This window comes from Oryx dammah, unplaced genomic scaffold, assembly GCF_014754425.2.
Source record: "Oryx dammah isolate SB20612 unplaced genomic scaffold, SCBI_Odam_1.1 HiC_scaffold_17, whole genome shotgun sequence".
NCBI classification, from domain to species: Eukaryota; Metazoa; Chordata; class Mammalia; order Artiodactyla; family Bovidae; genus Oryx; species Oryx dammah.
The window spans coordinates 21,327,565-21,349,596 of NW_024070201.1; the positions used below are offsets into that span (position 1 = coordinate 21,327,565).

Sequence of the window (22,032 nt, forward strand, 5' to 3'; positions counted from 1 at the left end):
TAATTTCATGGCTGCAGTCACCATCTGCAGTGATTTTGGAGCCCCCCAAAATAAAGTCTGACACTGTTTCTACTGTTTCCCCATCTATTTCCCATGAAGGGATGGGACCGGATGACATGATCTTTGTTTTCTGAATGTTGAGCTTTAAGCCAACTTTTTCACTCTCCTCTGTCACTTTCATCAAGAGGCTTTTTAGCTCCTCTTCACTTTCTGCCATAAGGGTGGTGTCATCTGCATATCTGAGGTTATTGATATTTCTCCCAGCAATCTTGATTCCAGCTTGTGCTTCTTCCAGTCCAGTGTTTCTCATGATGTACTCTGCATATAAGTTAAATAAGCAGGGTGACAATAGACAGCCTTGATGTACTCCTTTTCCTATTAGGAACCGGTCTGTTGTTCCATGTCCAGTTTTAACTGTTGCTTCCTGACCTGCATACAGATTTCTCAAGAGGCAGATTAGGTGGTCTGCTATTCCCATCTCTTTCAGAATTTTCCACAGTTTATTGTGATCCACACAGTCAAAGGCTTTGGCATAGTCAGTAAAGCAGAAATAGATGTTTTTCTGGAACTCGCTTGCTTTTTCCATGATCCAGCGGATGTTGGTAATTTGATCTCTGGTTCCTCTGCCTTTTCTACAACCAGCTTGAACATCAGGGAGTTCACGGTTCACGTATTGCTGAAGCCTGGCTTGGAGAATTTTGAGCATTACTTTACTCCCATGTGAGATGAGTGCAATTGTGCGATAGTTTGAGCATTCTTTTGCATTGCCTTTCTTTGGGATTGGAATGAAAATTGACCCTTTCCAGTCCTGTGGCCACTGCTGAGTTTTCCAAATTTGCTGGCATATTGAGTGCAGCACTTTCACAGCATCATCTTTCAGGATCTGAAACAGCTCAACTGGAATTCTATCACCTCCACTAGCTTTGTTCATAGTGATGCTTTCTAAGGCTGACTTGACTTCACATTCCAGGATGTCTGGCTCTAGATTAGTGATCACATCATCATGATTATCTGGGTCATGAAGATCTTTTTTGTACAGTTCTTCCATGTATTCTTGCCACCTCTTCTTAATATCTTCTGCTTCTGTTAGGTCCAGACCATTTCTGTCCTTTATCAAGCCCATCTTTGCATGAAATGTTCCCTTGGTATCTCTAATTCTCTTGAAGAGATCTCTAGTCTTTCCCATTCTGTTGTTTTCCTCTATTTCTTTGCATTGATCGCTGAAGAAGGCTTTCTTATCTCTTCTTGCTATTCTTTGGAACTCTGCATTCAGATGCTTATATCTTTCCTTTTGTCCTTTGCTTTTCGCCTCTCTTCTTTTCACAGCTATTCGTAAGGCCACCCCAGACAGCCATTTTTCTTTTTTGCATTTCTTTTCCATGGGGATGGTCTTGATCCCTGTCTCCTGTACAATGTCACGAACCTCTGTCCATAGTTCATCAGGCACTCTATCTATCAGATCTAGGCCCTTAAATCTATTTCTCACTTCTACTGTATAATCATAAGGGATTTAAGTCGTACCTAATGGTCTAGCGGTTTTCCCCACTTTCTTCAATTTGAGTCTGAATTTGGTAATAAGGAGTTCACGATCTGAGCCACAGTCAGCTCCTGGTCTTGTTTTTGTTGACTGTATAGAGCTTCTCCATCTTTGGCTGCAAAGAATATAATCAATCTGATTTCGGTGTTGACCATCTGGTGATGTCCATGTGTAGAGTCTTCTCTTGTGTTATTGGAAGAGGGTGTTTGCTATGACCAGTGCATTTTCTTGGCAAAACTCTATTAGTCTTTGCCCTGCTTCATTCCGTATTCCAAGGCCAAATTTGCCTGTTACTCCAGGTGTTTCTTGAGTTCCTACTTTTGCATTCCAGTCCCCTATAATGAAAAGGACATCTTTTTTGGGTGTTAGTTCTAAAAGGTCTTGTAGGTCTTCATAAAACCGTTCAACTTCAGTTTCTTCAGCGTTACTGGTTGGGGCATAGACTTGGATAACTGTGATATTGAATGGTTTGCCTTGGAGACGAACAGAGATCATTCTGTCGTTTTTGAGATTGCATCCAAGTACTGCATTTCAGACTCTTTTGTTGACCATGATGGTTACTCCATTTCTTCTGAGGGATTCCTGCCCGCAGTAGTAGATATAATGGTCATCTGAGTTAAATTCACCCATTCCAGTCCATTTTAGTTCGCTGATTCCTAGAATGTCGATGTTCACCCTTGCCATCTCTTGTTTGACCACTTCCAATTTGCCTTGATTCATGGACCTGACATTCCAGGTTCCTATGCAATATTGCTCTTTATAGCATCGGATCTTGCTTCTATCACCAGTCACATCCACAACTGGGTATTGTTTTTGTTTTGGCTCCATCCCTTCATTCTTTCTGGAGTTATTTCTCCACTGATCTCCAGTAGCATATTGGGCACCTAATGACCTGGGGAGTTCCTCTTTTGGTATCCTATCATTTTGCCTTTTCATACTGTTCGTGGGGTTCTCAAGGCAAGAATACTGAAGTGGCTTGCCATTCCCTTCTCCAGTGGACCACATTCTGTCAGACCTCTCCACCATGACCCGCCTGTTTTGGGTTGCCCCGCAGGCATGGCTTGGTTTCACTGAGTTAGACAAGGCTGTGGTCCTAGTGTGATTAGATTGACTAGTTTTCTGTGAGTATGGTTTCAGTGTGTCTGCCCTCTGATGCCCTCTTGCAACACCTACCATCTTACTTGGGTTTCTCTTACCTTGGGCTGGTTTCCATTTGAATGGAATGCATTTTTCCATCCCCTCACTTTCAGTTCTGTATGTGTCCCTAGATCTGAAGTGGGTGTCTTGTAGACAGCATATATGTGGCCTTGTTTTTGTCATCCATTCAGCCAGTCTATGTCTTTTGGTTGGAGCCTTTAATCTGTTTCTGTTCAGTTCAGTCGCTCAGTCGTGTCCAACTCTTTGAAACCCCATGAACCATGGCACATCAGGCCTCCGTGTCCATCACCAACTCCCAGAAATTACCCAAACTCATGTCCATTGAGTAGGTGATGCCATTAAACCATCTTATCCTCTGTTGTTCCCTTCTCCTCCTGCCTTCAATCTTCCCCAACATCAGGGTCTTTTCAAATGAGTCAGCTCTTCATATGATTAGATTGGCTAGTTGTCTGTGATTGTGGTTTCAGTCTGTCTGCCCTCTGATGCCCTCTCTCAGTGCCTACCATCTTACTTGGGTGTCTCTTACCTTGGACGAGGGGTATCTCTTTACGGCTGCTCCCGCAAAGCGCAGCCACTGCTCCTCACCTTGGATGTGGGGTAGCTCCTCTCAGCCGCTGCCCCTGAGCTTGGGTGTGGGGTAGCTGTTGAGGTAATTATCAATATCTATGTTCTTACTGCCACTTTGTTACCTGTTTTGGATTTGTTTTTGTAGGTCTTTTTTCTTCCTTTCTTTTGTTCCCTTCACTTTGATTTGATGACTGACTTTTAGTGTTGTGTTTTGATTCCTTTGTTTGTGTGTGTGTGTGTGTGTGTATCTACTGTAGCTTTTCAGTTTGCAGTTACCAGAAGGCTTTGATAGAGCAATCTATATAAAAGCAATACTGTTTTAACTTGCTCATCTTTGAATACCAAATGCATTTCCAGTATCCTGCATTTGTGTTCTCCTCTTCTCATAGTTTGATATCATATTTGTGTGCAGGTGATTTCTTACCTTTACTGTATGTTTGCCTTTACTGGTGAGCTTTTCCATTTGTAATTTTCTTGTTTCTAGTTGTGGTCTTTTTATTCCCAGAGAAGTTCCTTTAGAATTTGTTGCAAAGCTGTTTTGGTGGTGATGAATTCTGAGTTTTTGCTTGTCTGTAAAGTTTTTGATTTCACCATCAAATCTGACAGCCTGTCTGGGTAGAGTATTCTCGGTTGTTGGTTCTTCCTTTTCATCACTTTAAACATATCCTGCCACTCCCTTCTGGTCTGCAAAGTTTCTGCTGAGAAATCAGCTGATAACCTTATGGGAGTTCCCCTGTGTATTATCTGGTACTCTTCCTTTGATGCTTTCAATACTTTTTCTTTGTCTCTAATGTTTATTAATTTGATCACTGTGTGTCTCAGTGTGTTCTTCCTTGGGTTTATCCTGCCTAGGCCTCTCTGCACTTTCTAGACTTGGATAATTGTTTCCTTTCCCATGTTAGGAAAGTTTTCAGTTATTATATTATCTCTTCAAATATTTTCTTAGATATGTTCTCTTTCTCTTCTTCTTCTGTGATCCCTATAATGCAAATGTTGGTGTATTTAATGTCATCCCAGAGGTCTCTTAAACTGTCATTTCTTTTCATTTTTTTTTCTTTATTCTATTCCACAGCAGTGATTTCTACCACTCTGTCTTCTGGGTCACTGATCTGTTCTTCTGCCTCAATTATTCTGCTACTGATTCCTTCTAGTGTATTCTTTATTTCAATTAGTATATTGTCCATCTCTGTTTGTTTTTTAGTTCTTCTATGTCTTAGTTAAACATTTCTTGTATCTTCTCAATTTTTTCCCAAGATCTTGGATCATCTTTACTATCATTATTCTTAAATTCTTTTTCAGGCAGATTGCCTATCTTCACTTTACTTAGTTGTTTTGGATTTTATCTTGTTCCTTCATCTGGGACATATCCCTCTACCATCTCACTTTGTCTAATTTTCTGTGATTTCCGTTCCACAGGCTGCAGGGTTGTAGTTCTTCTAGCTCCTGCTGTCTGTCTTCTGGTGGATGAGACTGTCTTAAGAGGCTTGTGCAGGTTTCCTAGTTGGGAGGACTGGTACCCGCCTACTGGTGGGTGGAGCTGGGGCTTGTCCCTCTGGTGGGAAGGGCCATATCTGCGGGTGTGTTTATTATCAGGCAGCTGTTTGTTCACGATGACTTTAAGTAGACTGTCTGCTGATGGATGGGGCTGTGTTCCTACCCTGTTGGTTGTCTGGCCTGAAGAGTCCCAGCACTGGAGCCTACAGGCTGTTGGGTGGGGGCAGGTCTTAGTTAGAAAATGGCAGCCTCCTAGAGGGCTCATGCCAACGAGCATTTGTCAGACCCATGCCACCAGTGTCCCTGTCCCTCCAGTGAGCCATAGCTGTCCCCTGCCTCCACAGGAGACCCTCCAACACTAGCAGGTAAGTCTGGCCCAGTCTCTTATGAGGTCCCTGCATTTTTCCCTGGAACTGGATGCCCATAACACCCCGTTTATGCCCTCCAAGAGGGGAGTTTCTGTTTTCTCCAGTCCTGTGGAATTCCTGTGCTCAAATACCACTGGTCTCCAAAGTCAGATTCTCTGGGGGCTCCTTCTCCTGCTGCTAGACGCCTGGGCTGGGCAGTCCAATGTGGGGCTCAGAAAGTTCACTTCTGTGGGAGAACTCTATGGTATAATTATTTTCCAGTTTGTCGGTCGCCCACCTGGTGTCTATGGGATTTGAGTTTATTGTGATTGTGCCCCTCCTGCCATCTCGTTGTGGCTTCTTCTTGTCTTTGGTTGTAGGGTATCTTTTTTAGTAGGTTTCAGCAATTCTTTTTGTCAGTGACTGTTTAGCAGTTAGTTATGACTTTGGTGTTTTCATAAGAAGGGCTGAGCATACGTCCCTCTACTCTACCATCTTGCTGCATTTCTCCCTGCCATTTTTGCTTCAATCCCTCTAATCTCTTAAATTCTATGCCCCCACCACTCCACCAAAATTGCTTTTATCAACTGTCAAATCCAATGGACAGTTGTTATTCTTCACCTTATTTATCAGTAGGTTCTGATCATTCTCTCTTCCTGAAAATATTTTCTTCCCTGTTTCTGAGTCCCAAATCTGCCTCTCAAGACCTAGTCCTTCACCTTTTGGTTTTTACTTGACCTCTTGGATCCTTGGCTTTGCCTATGAGACCTCCTTGGACCTCCTTCAGCTTTAATCTCGTTGAACTTCAACTGTCTATCTACTTGGACCTGGGCCCACAGACAACCTATACCTTCTAATTCTCTCCCATTTATTACTGCTTTACCTGAACATCCAGACTCCCCTCTTATCATGAATTCTGAGGCCTTTCTGAAGAGCTAGTCAAGATCTAGTCTATTTGGTTTCTTTACTTAAGATGTAGTAAGGCCTGGCCTCATCTCTGACTGAGCTTTGAGCCCAAAAATAATTGATATGAATTTCTAGCTCCACAAAGAACATAGTCAATCTTCCTAACAGTATTAGAAAACTCTGGTTAAGAAAGCTGAAGTTTATTGTCAAAAATACTCAATGTCAAACATTTTGTGTTTTCTTCAGTGGATCTATCTGTTTATCGATTCTTTTACTTGGATGATACCAGAATATACTTTGCATTCTGATGCCTAGAAAAGGAGAGCACTCTTTTAGATTTCTCAGGGAACTGGACACAGATAAAATAAAATGGATACTAGAGTTAGCCCAGGACTGGAAGTTATTCAATCCCAGATTCCAATTTTCATCCTTATTAGTCCTAGTACATTTCTTAGGATTAAAGCCACATACCTAGAAGCATCAAGGAATGGTCTGTAGGCTAAGTTGATCCATTCTTCTCTATTGGATGAATATTTTGGCTCCCGGGGTGTTTCTCTCATGGTGTCCAAATCCACTAAATAATGGCATTTACTGATGTCAATCTGCAATGGAGAAAGATGAACTCTCATCAGGAATTGCAAAGATCCTTTCAGGGTAAGAAAGATAAACTGTAACCCTAAGAATTCAGGCAGGGTTTTAGAAGCACAAACATCAAAGCCCTCAGATGTTATCAGCGCTCTCTTCGCTCAGATAAGAGTGCTGGGTGTTAGGGTATTATTTAGGCTCCTGCGGGAGGGAGGAGACATCAAGTCACCCAGCCCAACATACATGTAAGCTTTGGGAGTTTTGACTCCAGTTTGGGCATGAAGTCTCTCTAGCCTCACAAACCCTTCTGAAGCTAGCAAGAGTCCACAACCTACTCAAAAAACTTTCTTTTGTGGCTCACTGTTGCTCCCTTCCAAACTATCACCTTTTGTTTCAGAGATTTGAGAGGCCTGATCAAACAAAAATGTTAGTGTGTGAGAAGCCCCGTCTCTGCTGACAGAGAGCCAGCGGGGTCACCGTATACCTCACAAGTAGTTCAAAGACATCAGGCACATTGTTTCCTTCAAACTTCAACAGAACTGACAGAGACACAAGAACTGTCCCTGCAACAAAAGATCAGTAAAGCAGATACAAGAACTGCAAGAGCAGAGATTATGAAATGTATATAGTAACTATTGGCAAAACTAGTCTTCCAGTTGCTCACAATACGGATACATCAGAGGTTCACTCGTACTCATAAGAAATTATTAATGCATTTAATTTAAAACCCTGTTGGTACTGTGCTTCTCACAAAATTGATTAATCCAACTGAACATGCTACAAAATCTGTAGGATACTTCTGTAGTTAAATGGTTCATCTCAAACTATTCTTCCTCTCATCTCAAAGCCAGGGGAGAAGTTTTTAAGCCTTTTTAATGATAATAACTTAAAAAATGTAGACTTAAAAAAATTCAATACACACACACCAATGTTCATAGCAACACTATTTAAAATAGCCCAAACATGGAAGCACCTAAGTGTTCATCAACAGATAAAGAGATAAAGAAGATGTTGTATATCATTCAGCCATAAATAAGAATGAAATAGTGCCATTTGCAGCAATATGAATGGACCCAGAGATTATCATAAGTGAAGTAAGTCAGAGAAAGATGAACATTATATGATATCATTTACAGGTGGAATCTAAAAAATACTAATGAACTTATTTACAAACCAGAAATAGGCTCACAGACATAGAAAACAAATGTATGGTTTATAAAGGAAGAAGGGTGGCAGAGGGATAAATTAGGAGTATGTGATTAACAGGTACACACTACTATATATAAGATAAACAACAAGGATTTATTGCATAGCATAGGGAACTATATGCAATATCTTATAATAACCTATAATGTGAAAGATTCTGAAAAGAATGTGTGTGTATGTCTGTGTGTGAATCACCTGTTGTATACCCAAAGTGGAAGTCGCTCAGTCATGTCTGACTCTTTGCGGCCCCATGGACTATACAGTCCATAGAATGCTCCAGGCCAGAATACTGGAGTGGGTAGCCAGTCCCTTCTCCAGGGAATCTTCCCAACCCAGGGATCAAATCCAGGTCTCCCTCACTGCAGACAGATTCTTTATCAGCTGAGTCACCAGGGAAGCCAGTATACCCAAAAATAGTACAATATTGTATATCAACCACAGTTCAAAAAAATATAATGCACAAGTTTCTATGATGTTAAATAAAAGCCCAAAGATGGAGAACATCACTGTGACATGATTTATAGTAAATATTCTCGGGGGGGGGGGGGTCTTTTTCCAAGGTTTCTGACTGACAGCTCCCCAAACCCTGGTAATTTCCTAGGCAATAAGAGCAATGGGAGCATTTTTTGTTAAAATGTTTGGCCTCTTATCTTCAGTTCCTGATATCTCGTCAAAGCAATAATGGTGAGTGGAATGTCTTGTTATTCATAGCTAGCCCCTATGTACCACAACTGAGCCTAGGTTAATGGGGTGACTTTTGGAAATCCCCTAGAGATGGCAGGGGTGCTAGTCACCAGATGAACTAACCATGTGAATAGAATGTTTGTCTTTCCAATCACCAGAGGAGGGGTAAAGGGCTGGAGACAGCCAGTGATTTAATTCATCTTTCCTGTGTCAGGACACCTCCATAAAACCCTGAAAGCCCAGGTTTAGAAAACTTCCAGGTTGGTGAACGCTTGGAGATTCGGGAAGGGTGCTGAACGTGGAAAGAGCATGAAGACCCAAACTCTTCCCTAATATCTTGCCCTATTCATCTCTTCCATCTGGCTGTTCCCGAATTATATCCTTTTATAGTAAACCAGTTCTCTAGTAAGTAAAATGTTTCTCTGTGTGTGATACTCTAGCAAATTAATCAAACCCAAGGAGAGGGTCGTGGGAGACTCTGCTTTACACCCAGTCAATCAGAATTACAAGGAACCACCTGGACTTACAACCAGCAGCTGAAGTCCAAGAAGGGGGTCATGGCCCCAGTCTGTCACCAGCCAGTCAGAAACAGGTACCAGCCTGGGCTTGAGATTGGCATCTGATGTGGCAGGAGAGGTGGCTGAGTCTTGTAGGACTCAGCCCTCAGTCTGTGGAGTCTGATGTGTCTCTGGGTGGACAGCACAAGAGTTGCATTGAGTTGCAGGAAGCCCAGATGTTGTCTGAGAATTGTTGTTACTGTGGGGAACCCCCCACCCCCAACATTAGAAATCAGTCCCAGAACCCTCTTAATTACTAATGTAGTCAGTTAAAGGAAGTAAATCTCAAGGGAAGTAAAGTACTAATTTTTAGTGTTTTTTTACATGCAAGTATGTTACACATATCATTTTTGAAATCATTATATAAAGGCCTATAGAAGAATTATTAATTCCTATTTTATAAATGAGGAATCCAAGACTCAGAGACAAATTATGTAACTTCCTTTTTTTCAAGATCTATATTAAGTCCCTACAATATACTAGGCTTAATAAGTTAGTGCTAATGATATAGAAATAAATAACAAATAAACAAATAAGTTCTCACCCTAAAAAGATATACAATCCTCACCAAAATCACAAGAGTTTATAGTAGAGCCATGTGTGTGTTTAGTTGTTTCAGCTGTGCCTGACTCTTTGTGACCCCATGGGACCGTAGCCCACCAGGCTCCTCTGTCCATGGGGATCTTCCAGGCAAGATACTAGAGTGGGTTGCCATGCTCTCGTCCAGGAGATCTTCCCAACCTATGGGTCGAGCCCAGGTCTCCCTAATTGCAGGTGGATTCTTTACTGTCTGAGCCACCAGGGAAGCCCAGTAGAGCCATACTGGACTCAAGTCGGTGTGACTGCCAATGTCATACATCAGCTGCCCAAAATGACCGAATAAGAGGCAAAGTACTCTCAGGAGCTCATCTAAATGTTGCTTAAAAGTTAAAACCAAAAAAGGTTGTCCAAGAATGCCAGGTTTCAGCTAAGATAAAGACCATTTGAAATACAATTAGATCTATAGCAAATCTCATATTTCAACCTTGATGAAGGGTTGAAAGCTTTTCCTTTGGAAGCAGTAATAAGTCGAGGCCGCTTGTTATCATTACTCACTTATCATTCAACACTTCACTAGAGATTCTAGTCAGCAGCAAAAGATAAAAGGAAAAAACAAATAGAAGAAATGAAAAGAAAAAAAAAACTCATTTATTCATCACAATGATATGATTGGTACACATAAAATCCAAAAGAGTCAACAGAAAAAATTTTGGAATTAAGAGAGTTTATCAAACTTTAAACTATTTATAGAGTGTAAAATCAACATCATATATTCCTACATAACAGCAGTAAACAACATACTAAATTACACTAAAAAAATTACATATTTTCAAATTATATTATAAAAATACCATTCACAAGGATTTGAAAACATGTGGCTTGGAATAAATCTAACAAAATACGGGCAAGGCCTCCATAAAAAATTATAGAATTTTGTTGACAAGTGTCTATCAACTGATGAATTTATAATGTGGAATATTCATATAATTAAAATGTGGTCTAAAATGCAGTGGTATATCACTGTCTTAAAAAAGGATACATACTACAACAAAGATGAACCTTAAAAACATTATATTAAGTGAAAGAGACACAAAAGACCATTCTTGTGTAACTCCATTTATAAGAAATGTCCAGAAGAGGCAAACACATTAAGACAGAAAGCAGAATAGTGGTTGCTAAGGATTGGAGGAGTTAATGGGTATGGGTATCTTTTTGGCGGCGGGAGTCGGGCAATGAAATGCTCTGAAACACTATGAACATACTGAAAGTCACTGAAAAGGTTCTGGAGATAGAGAGTGGTAATGACTGCATAACAGTATGGATGTTCTTAATGCAACTGAATTATATACCTAAAAATGATTAAAATGGTAGATTGGATAATAAAAAATAATTGAAATGATGAATTTTATCTCAAAAAATTTTAATAAAGTAGACCTTTAAGATAAACCTTATTTCTAGGTTAAAGACTCACTATTATAAAGATGTGAATTCTAAATAAATTGATTGAGAGATTAAATGCAATCTCAATAAAAATGCCAATAGACTTTTTTGATGAAACTTTACAAACTGATTCTAAAATATATTTGGGAATGCAAAGGACAAGGACAGTCCAGGCACTCTTGGAAAAGAACAAGGTGGGTACTTGTTATGGTAATAAACACAACGAGGTATTAGTGCTGGATTAGAACAGACCACCAAATAAAACAGCTTACAGGCACATATGGACCCTGATCTATGATAAAAGTGACACCTTGGAGCAGTGGGAAGAGTATGGTCTCTTCACTAATGCATGCTGGGACAACTGAATATCCATTGGAGGGGAAATGCAATTGGACTTCTGCACACAATGAATAAACAACAAGGACCTACTGTATAGCTTAGAGAACTGTATTCAATATTTCATGATAAACCAGAATGGAAAAGAATATTTTTTAAAAAGAATGTTATATGTATATATATAACTGAATCACTTTGCTGTATAGTAGAAATTAACACATTGTAAAATAAACTATACTTCAGTGAAAAAATACTGATAAAGTAAAAAAATCTACTTCATATGGATTACAGAACTAAATGTGAAAAGCAAAACTCTTGGAAGATAATATGGGAGACTACTGTCAAGATCTAACATATGGCAAAAGCTCTTTTAGACAAGCACAAAAAGTATTAACTATAAAAGAAATGATGGATAAGTTTGATTATATTAAAATTGGGAATATTCATTCATCAAAGATACCATTAAGAGAGTGAAGCAATGAGTTAAAGAATGAGAGAAGATATATGTAATATATTAACAATCAAGCACTCATGTCTAGAATATATAAAGAACACCTACCAGTCAATAAGACAAAAATGGACCATCCAACAGAAAAATGGGCAAATGATTTGAATAGGTACTTCAGAAGAAGAAATCAAAGTGGCCAAAACCAAAAAGTATTCAACTGCATTAGTAACCAAGGAAATGCCAATCAAAATTACATGAAAAATTACAATACCAAGTATTGACCAGAATGTGGAGCGATTCTTATACATTGCTAGCAGGAGATTAAGTTGGTACAAAATTTTCAGAAAAGAATTTGGCAGAATCTGCTAAAATTGAACATATGCATTTCTTATGATCCAAAAATTCTACTCTTAGATATTAGAATGAAACATATGGAATCATTAATATGTGACTGATCCACACACACACAAAAAATGGTAATTTCACATGGTTCAAGCTAATGTATATCCAACAGGAATGCATGCACCAAAAGATAAATTCAAGAATATTTGAAGTGGCATTATTTACAGCTGGCCCAGATGGGAAACAACCATAAAATGATCAATAGTAAAATAATAGTGATATAGCCATACAATGAAATCTATACTGTAATAAAAGAGAACAAACTACCCTACACTTATCAACATGTGATTACAAAGAAAATGTTAAGCAAAAGGATCAAGACATATAAAAATGCAGTATGATTTCATGTATATGAAGTTCAAAAACAGGCAAAACTAATTTAAGTTGTTTAGGAATGCTTACAAAAGCAGTAAATCTAAAGAGAAAAGCAAGAACATTTTTATTGTAAGAAAATGAGGGAATGGGGTAGTGATCAAAGGAATTACTCGGGGAACTTCTGAGTGCTGATAATGTTCTAGTATTTGACCTGGGTGATGACTACACAGGTATTTGTTCTATTATTATTGTATTACTAATTTAATGTACATTTATGTTTTGTGCACATTTAGGCTTATGGGTTATACACAACTTAAGGTTTGAAAAAGTGCATATAAAAACAACTTGGCCATCTCTGGCTTGCAGCAAACTCTGTTCTCCCCTAACCTCTAACTCACAGTACTGTTCTCATTCTCTCTCAGCATTATTTATATGTAAAAAAGACTTCAAGTCTCACATCTGTCTCTACATATGGCTATTCCTCCAGGGGAGAGAAAGCACACTGAGAATTGACGTCAGACCCAATTCCATTCCACATAACTCTCTAAAAATGATCCTTGGCATAAACACTCCAGGAAGCAGCCTTTTTGGTCTGAACACCCACTCTGTAGCTCCCAGGGATTTTAAAAACATGAAACAAGTTTTTAAAAGCTTTGCAAGTGCCATGCCTCTGTAATCAAATAGAACCGGCAAGGGGTAAAGATTCACAGTCTTAAGTCTAGACCTCCTTTGGTGAGGGAACTCTGAGTTTGACATTTCAATACTTGAGCTCAGCCTCGCCTTTTCTGGCCAGGCATGCTACAGGTCTGATTATTTAGTTTTGGTGCTGGGCACATGGTCTACCAGAGATGAGGATAGTAACTAGTTAATACCCAACTATACCAGTTAGCTTTAGACTTCACTCATGACACCATCCATAAGCAAATTTCATTTAAAGTAGTTTTTAGAAAGATACCAAGGCAAAAACCGTATTAATTGAAATACTAATCCATTAAAGAGAGAAATGTAACCTCTTTTCAACTATTCTGGAAAGCAGCTGATGCATATTCTTTTTTTCTAGCAATCAGTTACCAAACAACTGCAATACACAAGGACAAAGGTCTCTGGCCAAAAATGATTAAGTATGATCAAGGGTAGTTTCTCTAGCAGAAAAGAAATATGGCAGTTAAAAAAGGAGCCCAAAATAAAAAGGCAACCTATGGAAAGAGGAAAAAATATCTGCAAACCATCTATCTGGTAAAGGATTAATATCTTCAATGGAACTTGTAGAACTCAACAGCCAAAAAGCCAAATAAATATGGTTTAAAATGGGCAAAGGATCTGAACAGACACTTTTCCAAAAAAGACACACAGATGGCCAACAGGTACATGAAAAGGTGCTCGGTATCACCAGTCATCAGGGAAATGCAAATTAAAACCACAAGGAGATGGCAGCCTCATACCTGAGAGAATGGCCATCATCAAAAAGAAAAGAGGTAAGTACTGGCAAGTATGCGGAGAAGAGAGAAACCCTGCACTGTTAGTAGGAACGGGAACTGGCACAGCCATTATGGAAAACCGTATGGAGTTTCCTCAAAAAATCACAAATAGGACTACCATATGATTCAGCAATCCGACTTTTGGTATGGACCTGAAAGAAATGCAGTCACCAAGGTGAAGTGATACCTGCACCTCTGATGCTCACTGCAACATTATTCACAATTGGCAGCACATGAAACCAGCTAAGCATCTGGCACAAGGTGAAATGTGGTATGGATAGCTAGCTTGCTCTCTCTCACTCTGCCTCACACACGCGCGTGCACACACACAAAAAGGAATATTATTCAGCCACAAAAAGAAGGAAGTCCTGCTATTTGCGACAACATGGATGAACCCTGAGGCCATTATGCTAAGTGAAATAAGTCAGATACAGAAAGACAAGTATATCCTGTATAGCCAAGTATATGACTTCACTCAAGTCTAGAATCCAAAAGTCAAACTCACAGAAACAAAGTAGAATGGGGGTTAAGAAGGGGCTGGGGGAAATGGAGAGATGTTGGTCAAAGGCACACATTTCAGTTACAGATGACTAAGTTTTACAGATCTAACGTAGAGCATGGGAACCACAGTTAACACAATACAGTGTTGTAAACTTGAAATCACCTAAGAGAAGACCTTAAATATTCTCACCACACAAAAGAATGGTAACTATATGAAGTGATGGATGTATTAACTAACTTACTGTGGTAATCATTTCATAATATATACAAACATGAAATCATCATTTTACACCTTAAACTTGGAATTCCCATGTGGCTCTAATGGTAAAGAACCTGCCTGCCTGCAGGAGATGTGAGAGACGTGGGTTTGATCCCTGGGTGGGGAAGATCCCCTGGAGGAGGGCATGGAAACCCACTATAGTATTCTTGCCTGGAGCATCCCAAGGACAGAGGAGCCTGGTGGGCTATTAGGGTCCACAGGGTTGCAAAGAGTCAGACATGACTGAAGTGACTTAGCACACATACCTTAAACTTACATAAGGTCATTTGTCAATTATATCTCAATAAAGCTGGAAAAAAATTATATTTAAAAAATTAAAAGAGGAACTCTAAGTCAAAAGCCTAGATTCTGGTCTGGGCTCCATAAAAACTAGCTGGGTGACTCACACTCAATTAAGTTTTTTATACTTAAATTTCTTCTGTAAAAAATAAGGATAATACCATTTGGCTCAAAAGCTGTAATGAGGATTAAATGAGATGATTCATTTAAGTAAAACTTGAAAACTATAAAGCACTACTATCAAATAGCTATGATATTAGAAGGAAGTCTAATTCTGTGAAAAGTGAGAACTTGACTAATATAAAAGAACCTTGGAGCATTAGAGCCCAGTAAGATGAGTTTTTCTTGTTTTCAACCTAGATTGGTATTTATTGTCAAGTCATGTCCAACGTGTAGGACACAACAGTTATAATATTAACTACTCATAGTCCTTGATTAGCAATGAATTGGCAGCATCTGCTAAATGATATCAAAATGAATCTTCTGAGCTCACAGAAATAGAAAACAAATTTATGGTTACCAAAGGGAAGAGGGAGAGGGGAGACACAAATTAGGAGTTTTGGATTAACAACTATAAATTACTACATATAAAACAGATAAGCAACAAGGATTTACTGTATAGCACAGGGAATTATATCTATTATCTTCTAATAACCTACAATGGACTATAATCTGCCAAGTCCTGAATAACTATGCTGTACAACTGAAACTAATGCAATATTATAAATCAACTGTATTTCAGTTTTTAAAAAAACTGGAAAAATCAATCTTCTGGGCATTATCAAAGCCTTTATAAAGTACCTATAGTTAGGTGAATACTAAACTAAGTATATAAAATTCCTCTAAGACATGTCTCTGTTATTAAACTTGTAATTTAGGTCAGGAAATAATACTGGCACATATGAAATGTAGAAAATATTATAAGTAGAGTTCAGAGACAAAGAAATCACAGGGGGCTTCAGTAGTTGAAAAGCTTTCCAGGACATGGTGGCCAAAGTTAGAACAGAGAATAAAAGGCAGAAAAAAGCAAGGTCTTCAGGGGAAAGAGGTGGAACATCTGCTTGTCCCAGAATGTGTGCAATGAGAAACAGCACTAGAGAGACGAGGCCCAAGGCCTGATAACAGAGGACCCAAAGTAGGGCACTCTGGATTTTGTGCATCAGGAATCTACTCTAGGGCTTTTCAGTGAGTGACAGTCATTCAGTCGTGTCCGACTCTATGACCCCATGGACTGTAGCCTGCCAGGTTTCTCTGTGCAGAATTCTTCAGGCAAGAATACTGGAGTGGGTTGCCATTTCATTCTACAGTCTTTTAACCAAGGAGTAATACAACTGAAAAATGGGTCTCAGAATGAGAGGTTCATATTGGCTATGCCGGGGAGGGTGGGGGAAGGAAGCACTTGCAAGAGAAGGCTGGAAGACTAGTTGCGACGGGACCACACCCTCAAGCTTCATGGCAGGCAGAGGGGTGAAGGGAGCAAAAAGGGTAGATCTCGGGTCTATCTGAAAGGAAATCAGTGACTCCAGGATTTCTAATGCAGTGAGCTGGGGATAAGGAGGAAATTCAGTAAAGAGTCAGTTTAGGTTAAGACTGAGAGAAGATGATAACTTGTGTTTCAACACCTACTGAGGTGGAAAGAAACATGGTGTACTTAAGTACTGAAAGAAGCTCCATGTGATTAGAATGCTGAGTTAGAGTCTACAGTTCTTACTGCCTGGAATACTCCCTGCTGTTACCTCAGAAATCCCTACTCATCCTTCAGATTTTAGCTAAAAATGATTTTTGAGAAAGACTTCACTGTCCACTTAAACTAGGACAGGCCCCTAAATTACATGCTCTCATATCAACCAGTACTTCTCCATTAACACACCATATAATTATAATTTATGAATCAATTGGGGAAAGAGTAAATTCTGTGGAAGTTGGGGCTGTGTCTATCTCATTTCATGCATTCCAAAAATCTAGTATAGTGCAAAGTACACAGCAGGTGCCAAATAAATATGTTAATACATGTACACAAGAGAGCATGAATTTTAAAAAGTGAAAGTAAATTGAGGGAGGAAAAGGTGAAAGGGTAGGAAAAGGAAGAGAAGAGCAGAAGGCTCCGGATAAAGCTTGGGAGGATGCCTAAAGTACTGACAGAAGAAAGTGGAAGAATTAGGGGCTGAAAAGATCCCTTAGAGAGGCTGCTGGAAAAGGATCAAAGAAGTACACAGTTGGGAAACTCGGGGAGAGTGGATTTCAAAAGCCACAGAAAGGCTGCGGAGGAGGTTGAAGATTGAGAAAAAAATAACAATAGGACTGGGTTCAACAGTTGTACCAAACAATAAGTTTATCACAGCTTAGAATGTCATGGGAGGACAAGGAAAGAACTAACCTCCTTTTCTCAGTGACCTTCCCTGCTGTCTACCCAGTGCCGGAGCCAAGCCCCCACAAGTCCTAAGGCAGGAAGGATGTGAACTTGCATTCACGCATTTATCAGCTGGAAATGACAATGACGCACAGAGCTGTAAAAATAGAGATCTCTGGCAAGGGCCAACGTGAAGTTCAGGGAGCATCACAGAGAAACCATCTCCAAGTAGAGAACAGATCTTATTTCTCAAATGTCACTGCAAGTTCTCCAGTAAACAAATGCAGGAAAGAATCCTCTTAAGAGTTTAAGGGGAGGGAATTCCCTGGTTCAGCGGTTGGGACTCTGAGCTTTCACTGCTGAGGGTCCAGGTTCAATCCCTAGTCAGAGACACAAGGATTCCCACACACAATGTGGTGCAGTCAAAAAAAAAGAATTGTAAGAGTTTAAGGAAATAATGTGAAAGATCAATCAAAATCGGCTGTCCTATAACCTCCAAGAAAAGTGGGGGGACTGAAGTTGAAAAAACTGTTTAGACGCTTTGCTCAGCTGTCTATTACTTGTGATAAATCTACTAAAATGTCTCCATAGCTATGAAAATGAGTTCAAGTTCCAGTAAACTGGCTATGAATTTTGAGTAAGGCTAGACAATTCATCATAACAAGATTTGACCTGCTTGTATATTTTATAGAATAAAATAATTAAAGTATGGGAGTTGCCTAGAAAAATTAATTTGAACAATTATTCTGGGATCCCACTGCTGTGAACCGAACATATAACTCCCTTCAGATCTACGAGGGTGCTCCTGCTCTTAGGATCAAGGTTAGAGAATATGAAGGACACAGAAAATGAACAGAAGAATTAGCACATAAGAACGGACCAAAACTCCACATGGATGTTCCTTGCTTATTCTCAATTCATGGAGAAGACGTTAGAGACAATTAAGTCCAGATCTGCAAGCTTGCAGAACCTTCCGCTTGTGAAGAACTTCTCTGAGAAGATATCTTTTGACTCCATTTTAGCCATGACATTTCATTATAAAAAAAATACAAATATATAAAGAAATCCTATTGTATATAATCCTACTATATTTAGACGTGGATTGTGTCAGCAAGGAATCATAAAAGAGACAAGTGTTTGAGACAGCTAACTCTCTGAAATGATACCAGCAGAAAAGCAGAATAAAAAGCTTTGAACCCCTTGTGCCCAACTATGCATTATTCTTATTTAAATCTATCTAATATTACCATTCTCGTCAAGAGATGGGACCTCTAAAGACTCTGCTTCTAGCTCCAGCTCAATTTAGGGAAGTTCTTAACCTAGTCTAACCTTGACTATCTCTTAGCCTGCAAACCATTAAAATCCCTCTCAACTCTCACAACTACTGTAGAGAAAAAATTCCATTGCAATTGTAGATATACTCCATATTGCTGACTCTACGCTTCTCAAACTGCTGGGGCTCAGCATTAGATGTATTTTCATATTGAAAGACCTCCCTGTACTAGAGGTAACAAATACACAGGGTCTGCTTTTCGTACTGCCAAGACATGAGCAATCAAAGAGTCTGTCTCACTACTAGCACTGAACATAGCTGAAGATACAAATTTGTCAGGAATGGCAAAGGCAAAATAAGATCATTCAGTTCTCTGAATGTGCTGAGCTCAAGGAGCTATTTAGGACTTCCCTGGTGCTGCAGTGGTTAAGACTCTGCACTTCCATGGCAGGAGATGTGGGCTGGATCCCTGGTCGGGGAACTAAGATCCAGGGATTCAAAGCCAAGATATCACCACTTATTCTGACACTGTTAAAAATGTAAAGGGTTAGGGAAAGTTTGTGTGCTTGAAGAAATTTTAAATTTTTATAGAGCTTCTTCAATTCCAATGGCTTTATCAGTAAATATGCAAGTAAATACCCAGAACAGTGGTAATGCCACTCAATGAAGCCCAATCTACATATCCCTTAGTTCTTAATGACACATCTCAATATAAACAAACTTACTATTTTATATGAAATGCATCTTTAGAAAATTGAGAAATCATGGAAATTGTTTAATTCCTTTTGTTCTACAACAGCAAATTCAGGGTTTCTTTTCTAAATTTGATTTTTTTTTTTTTTTTTGGCTGTGTCTCATGGCTTGTGGGATCTTAAGTCTCAGATCAGGGAGCGAACCCAGGCTCTCGGCAATGAAATCACTGAGTCCTAACCACTGGACAGCCAGAGAATTCCTCATAAATTTGAGTTTTTAAAATGCTAGTTTCTATACAACATTTTAAGATTACATCTATAATACAGGATGAAATTCATTAGTTTTTATAAGTAAAGTTACTATCATTACCACCTTTATGAAAAAAATCTATTGATTACCAAATTAGGAAACAAAACAAAAATCACTCAACTTCGAAAAAAATTCTACTTGAGTCATATATACAAAAAGCGATACACACCATTTTTGTCAAAAATTTTGATTTTCCTTTAAAGTTTTTATATTGTCACTGTAATTTAAAAGAGGACCAAAGGAAGACAAACATATAGATAGATATGTGCCCTTTAGGAGTTCACTACCTGAGACAGACAATATAAGGTAAAGAAACTCTAAATGGCATTCGGCCAATGGAATAAAACAATTGTGCAAAAGTAAAAATAAAAAATAACAGAAAATTAATTTTTAATCATTTGGAGCTGGGAAAACATGTTCACATAATTTTCTATTATAATTTTCTCTGCTTTATTACTTGATTGATATTACTATCAGTTCCTGGTATATATTTTGCATTCCAAGAAGAGGAAATGGCTTTTTAAACTCAAACCTTTCACAGTTGTTTTCATCACCCATTCAAAACAGTGTAAATTCAATAAACAAAGCTCTGCCTAGGTTAACATTTTAGCATCAACCTATAACGTGTTCTGTACATGAATACTGGAAAAAGCAAGGTAAGGGGAAACGGACTGGGGAAGGTGATAATTTTCTGATGATTCTTATGCTGGGTTTTAATGGGTAGCTTTTTTAGTTTATTTGAAATTCTGTGAATTCCCAAAATAATTAATAGCCAAATATATTCAAGAGTAGGCGTTATTAATATACTTTTTCTACTAACATAGATAATTGAGTGGTGATTGTAAGTGGATTTTTAAAAAAGATTTTTAGATTTTGGTTTTTAAAGGGAAATAGATGGTGCATAATATGGGATTAGAGCAGGTAAACAGCCATGGGAAAATTGTGTTGCAATAACAAAATAAAAAGAAATATAAGAAGGTTTCCTTTGCTCAATCTGCAAGAACTCCTGTAGAAAACAAGAACCGTAGTTGGAAACGTGGTTTGGCAGACTAGCTGGAGGCAGGGCAGCCAAAAAGAGCGGCATGACAGGAATAGCAGACTACCTCTGGAAGACTCACAGGTGTAAGTGAGCCAGACAGACAGGCAGGTGGAAGAGGCTATGTTATGTGAAGCAGCTGTGGTTCCCAGGCTTTGAATGAAAGTCTCTGCAAATGCCGCTGACTGTGAAAACAGACCTAACATGGGTAAAAGAAAGGTAGAAAAGTATTCTGTCTTCCTGCAAAACATCAAACTTGATAGCGAACCAGCTAAGACATAAATCGGCCAGACGCTAAACTCTGCCAACTCACATCAGAAACAAAGGACCGAAGAAGGCAAGACTGTGTCTTGAGAGACTCTGAGGTCACACACAGGATGCTGAAGGTCTCTGAAGCCAGGAGATGATACTTTCCATTTCTTTCCAAGTTAAAGGTCGAAAGTTTGGAAAAGAAAGATCAAGGAGGTGAACAGAAGAATACAAACAATGGGATCAAATCACAGGACTGTATTTCTGAATTATGACTTGTAGACTAGTGCATTTGTGGCAAGGATCAGAATATTAATACATCTCACTAAGAGTGAATGTGCTCAGAAAAACCTCCAACCAGATGAAGAAAATGTCAAACAAAAATCTGGAGGAAAAGAACACCCAGAGAAAATCATAGACTAGACACTCTAGTCCAAAAAAGTTGGTATTTTTTAAAAAACATACAAGTGATCCAGGGAGTTAAGAATCCACCTGCCAATGCAGGGTAAATGGGTTCAATCCCTGGTCTGGGAAGCGTCCACATGACGCAGGGCAAGTAAGCCCAAGTGCCACAACTACTGAGCCCACGGGCTACAACGATTGAAAGCCACACACCCTAGAGTCTGTGCTCTGCAACAAGAGAAGCCACAGCAGTGAAAAGCCTGTGCACTGCAACTAGAGAGCAGCAATGCAGACCCAGCACAGCCAAAAATAAAATAAAATTAAAAAACACATATGCACAGAGGGAAGAATTTAAATTTCAGGAGAAAATAGAGGAGAGAATTAGAAATAAAAACCTATGGCCTCAAATATCAATGAAGCATTTAATCTGTTAAAAGAAGGTGACAAAAAAAAACTGGAGAAGGTACTTTTGCATATTCCTTCTGCTGAGTCCAGCTGAAAACCCTGGACACTACACATGAAACAAATATAAGACAACTCCAAAGAGTAGAGGAAAGAAGGCACACTGGCTAGGAACCTCAGGACTCCAGGAACAATACTTTTAGACAGTAACCACTCTATTCCAATAGCGATCATTAATTTTATGTGCCAGCCTACTTG

General features: G+C 39.1%; 1 protein-coding gene across 1 annotated transcript in view; it reads right to left on the reverse strand.

Annotated features, from left to right (window-relative positions):
* Window positions 1–22,032, reverse strand: part of ALG9 (ALG9 alpha-1,2-mannosyltransferase) — a 117,661-nt gene that overhangs the window by 25,469 nt on the left and 70,160 nt on the right. Inside the window, exon 14 of the mRNA XM_040257952.1 lies at window positions 6,481–6,611. Within this exon, the coding sequence (XP_040113886.1) occupies window positions 6,481–6,611 (131 nt within the window). The remainder of the gene's footprint in view (window positions 1–6,480; window positions 6,612–22,032) is intronic.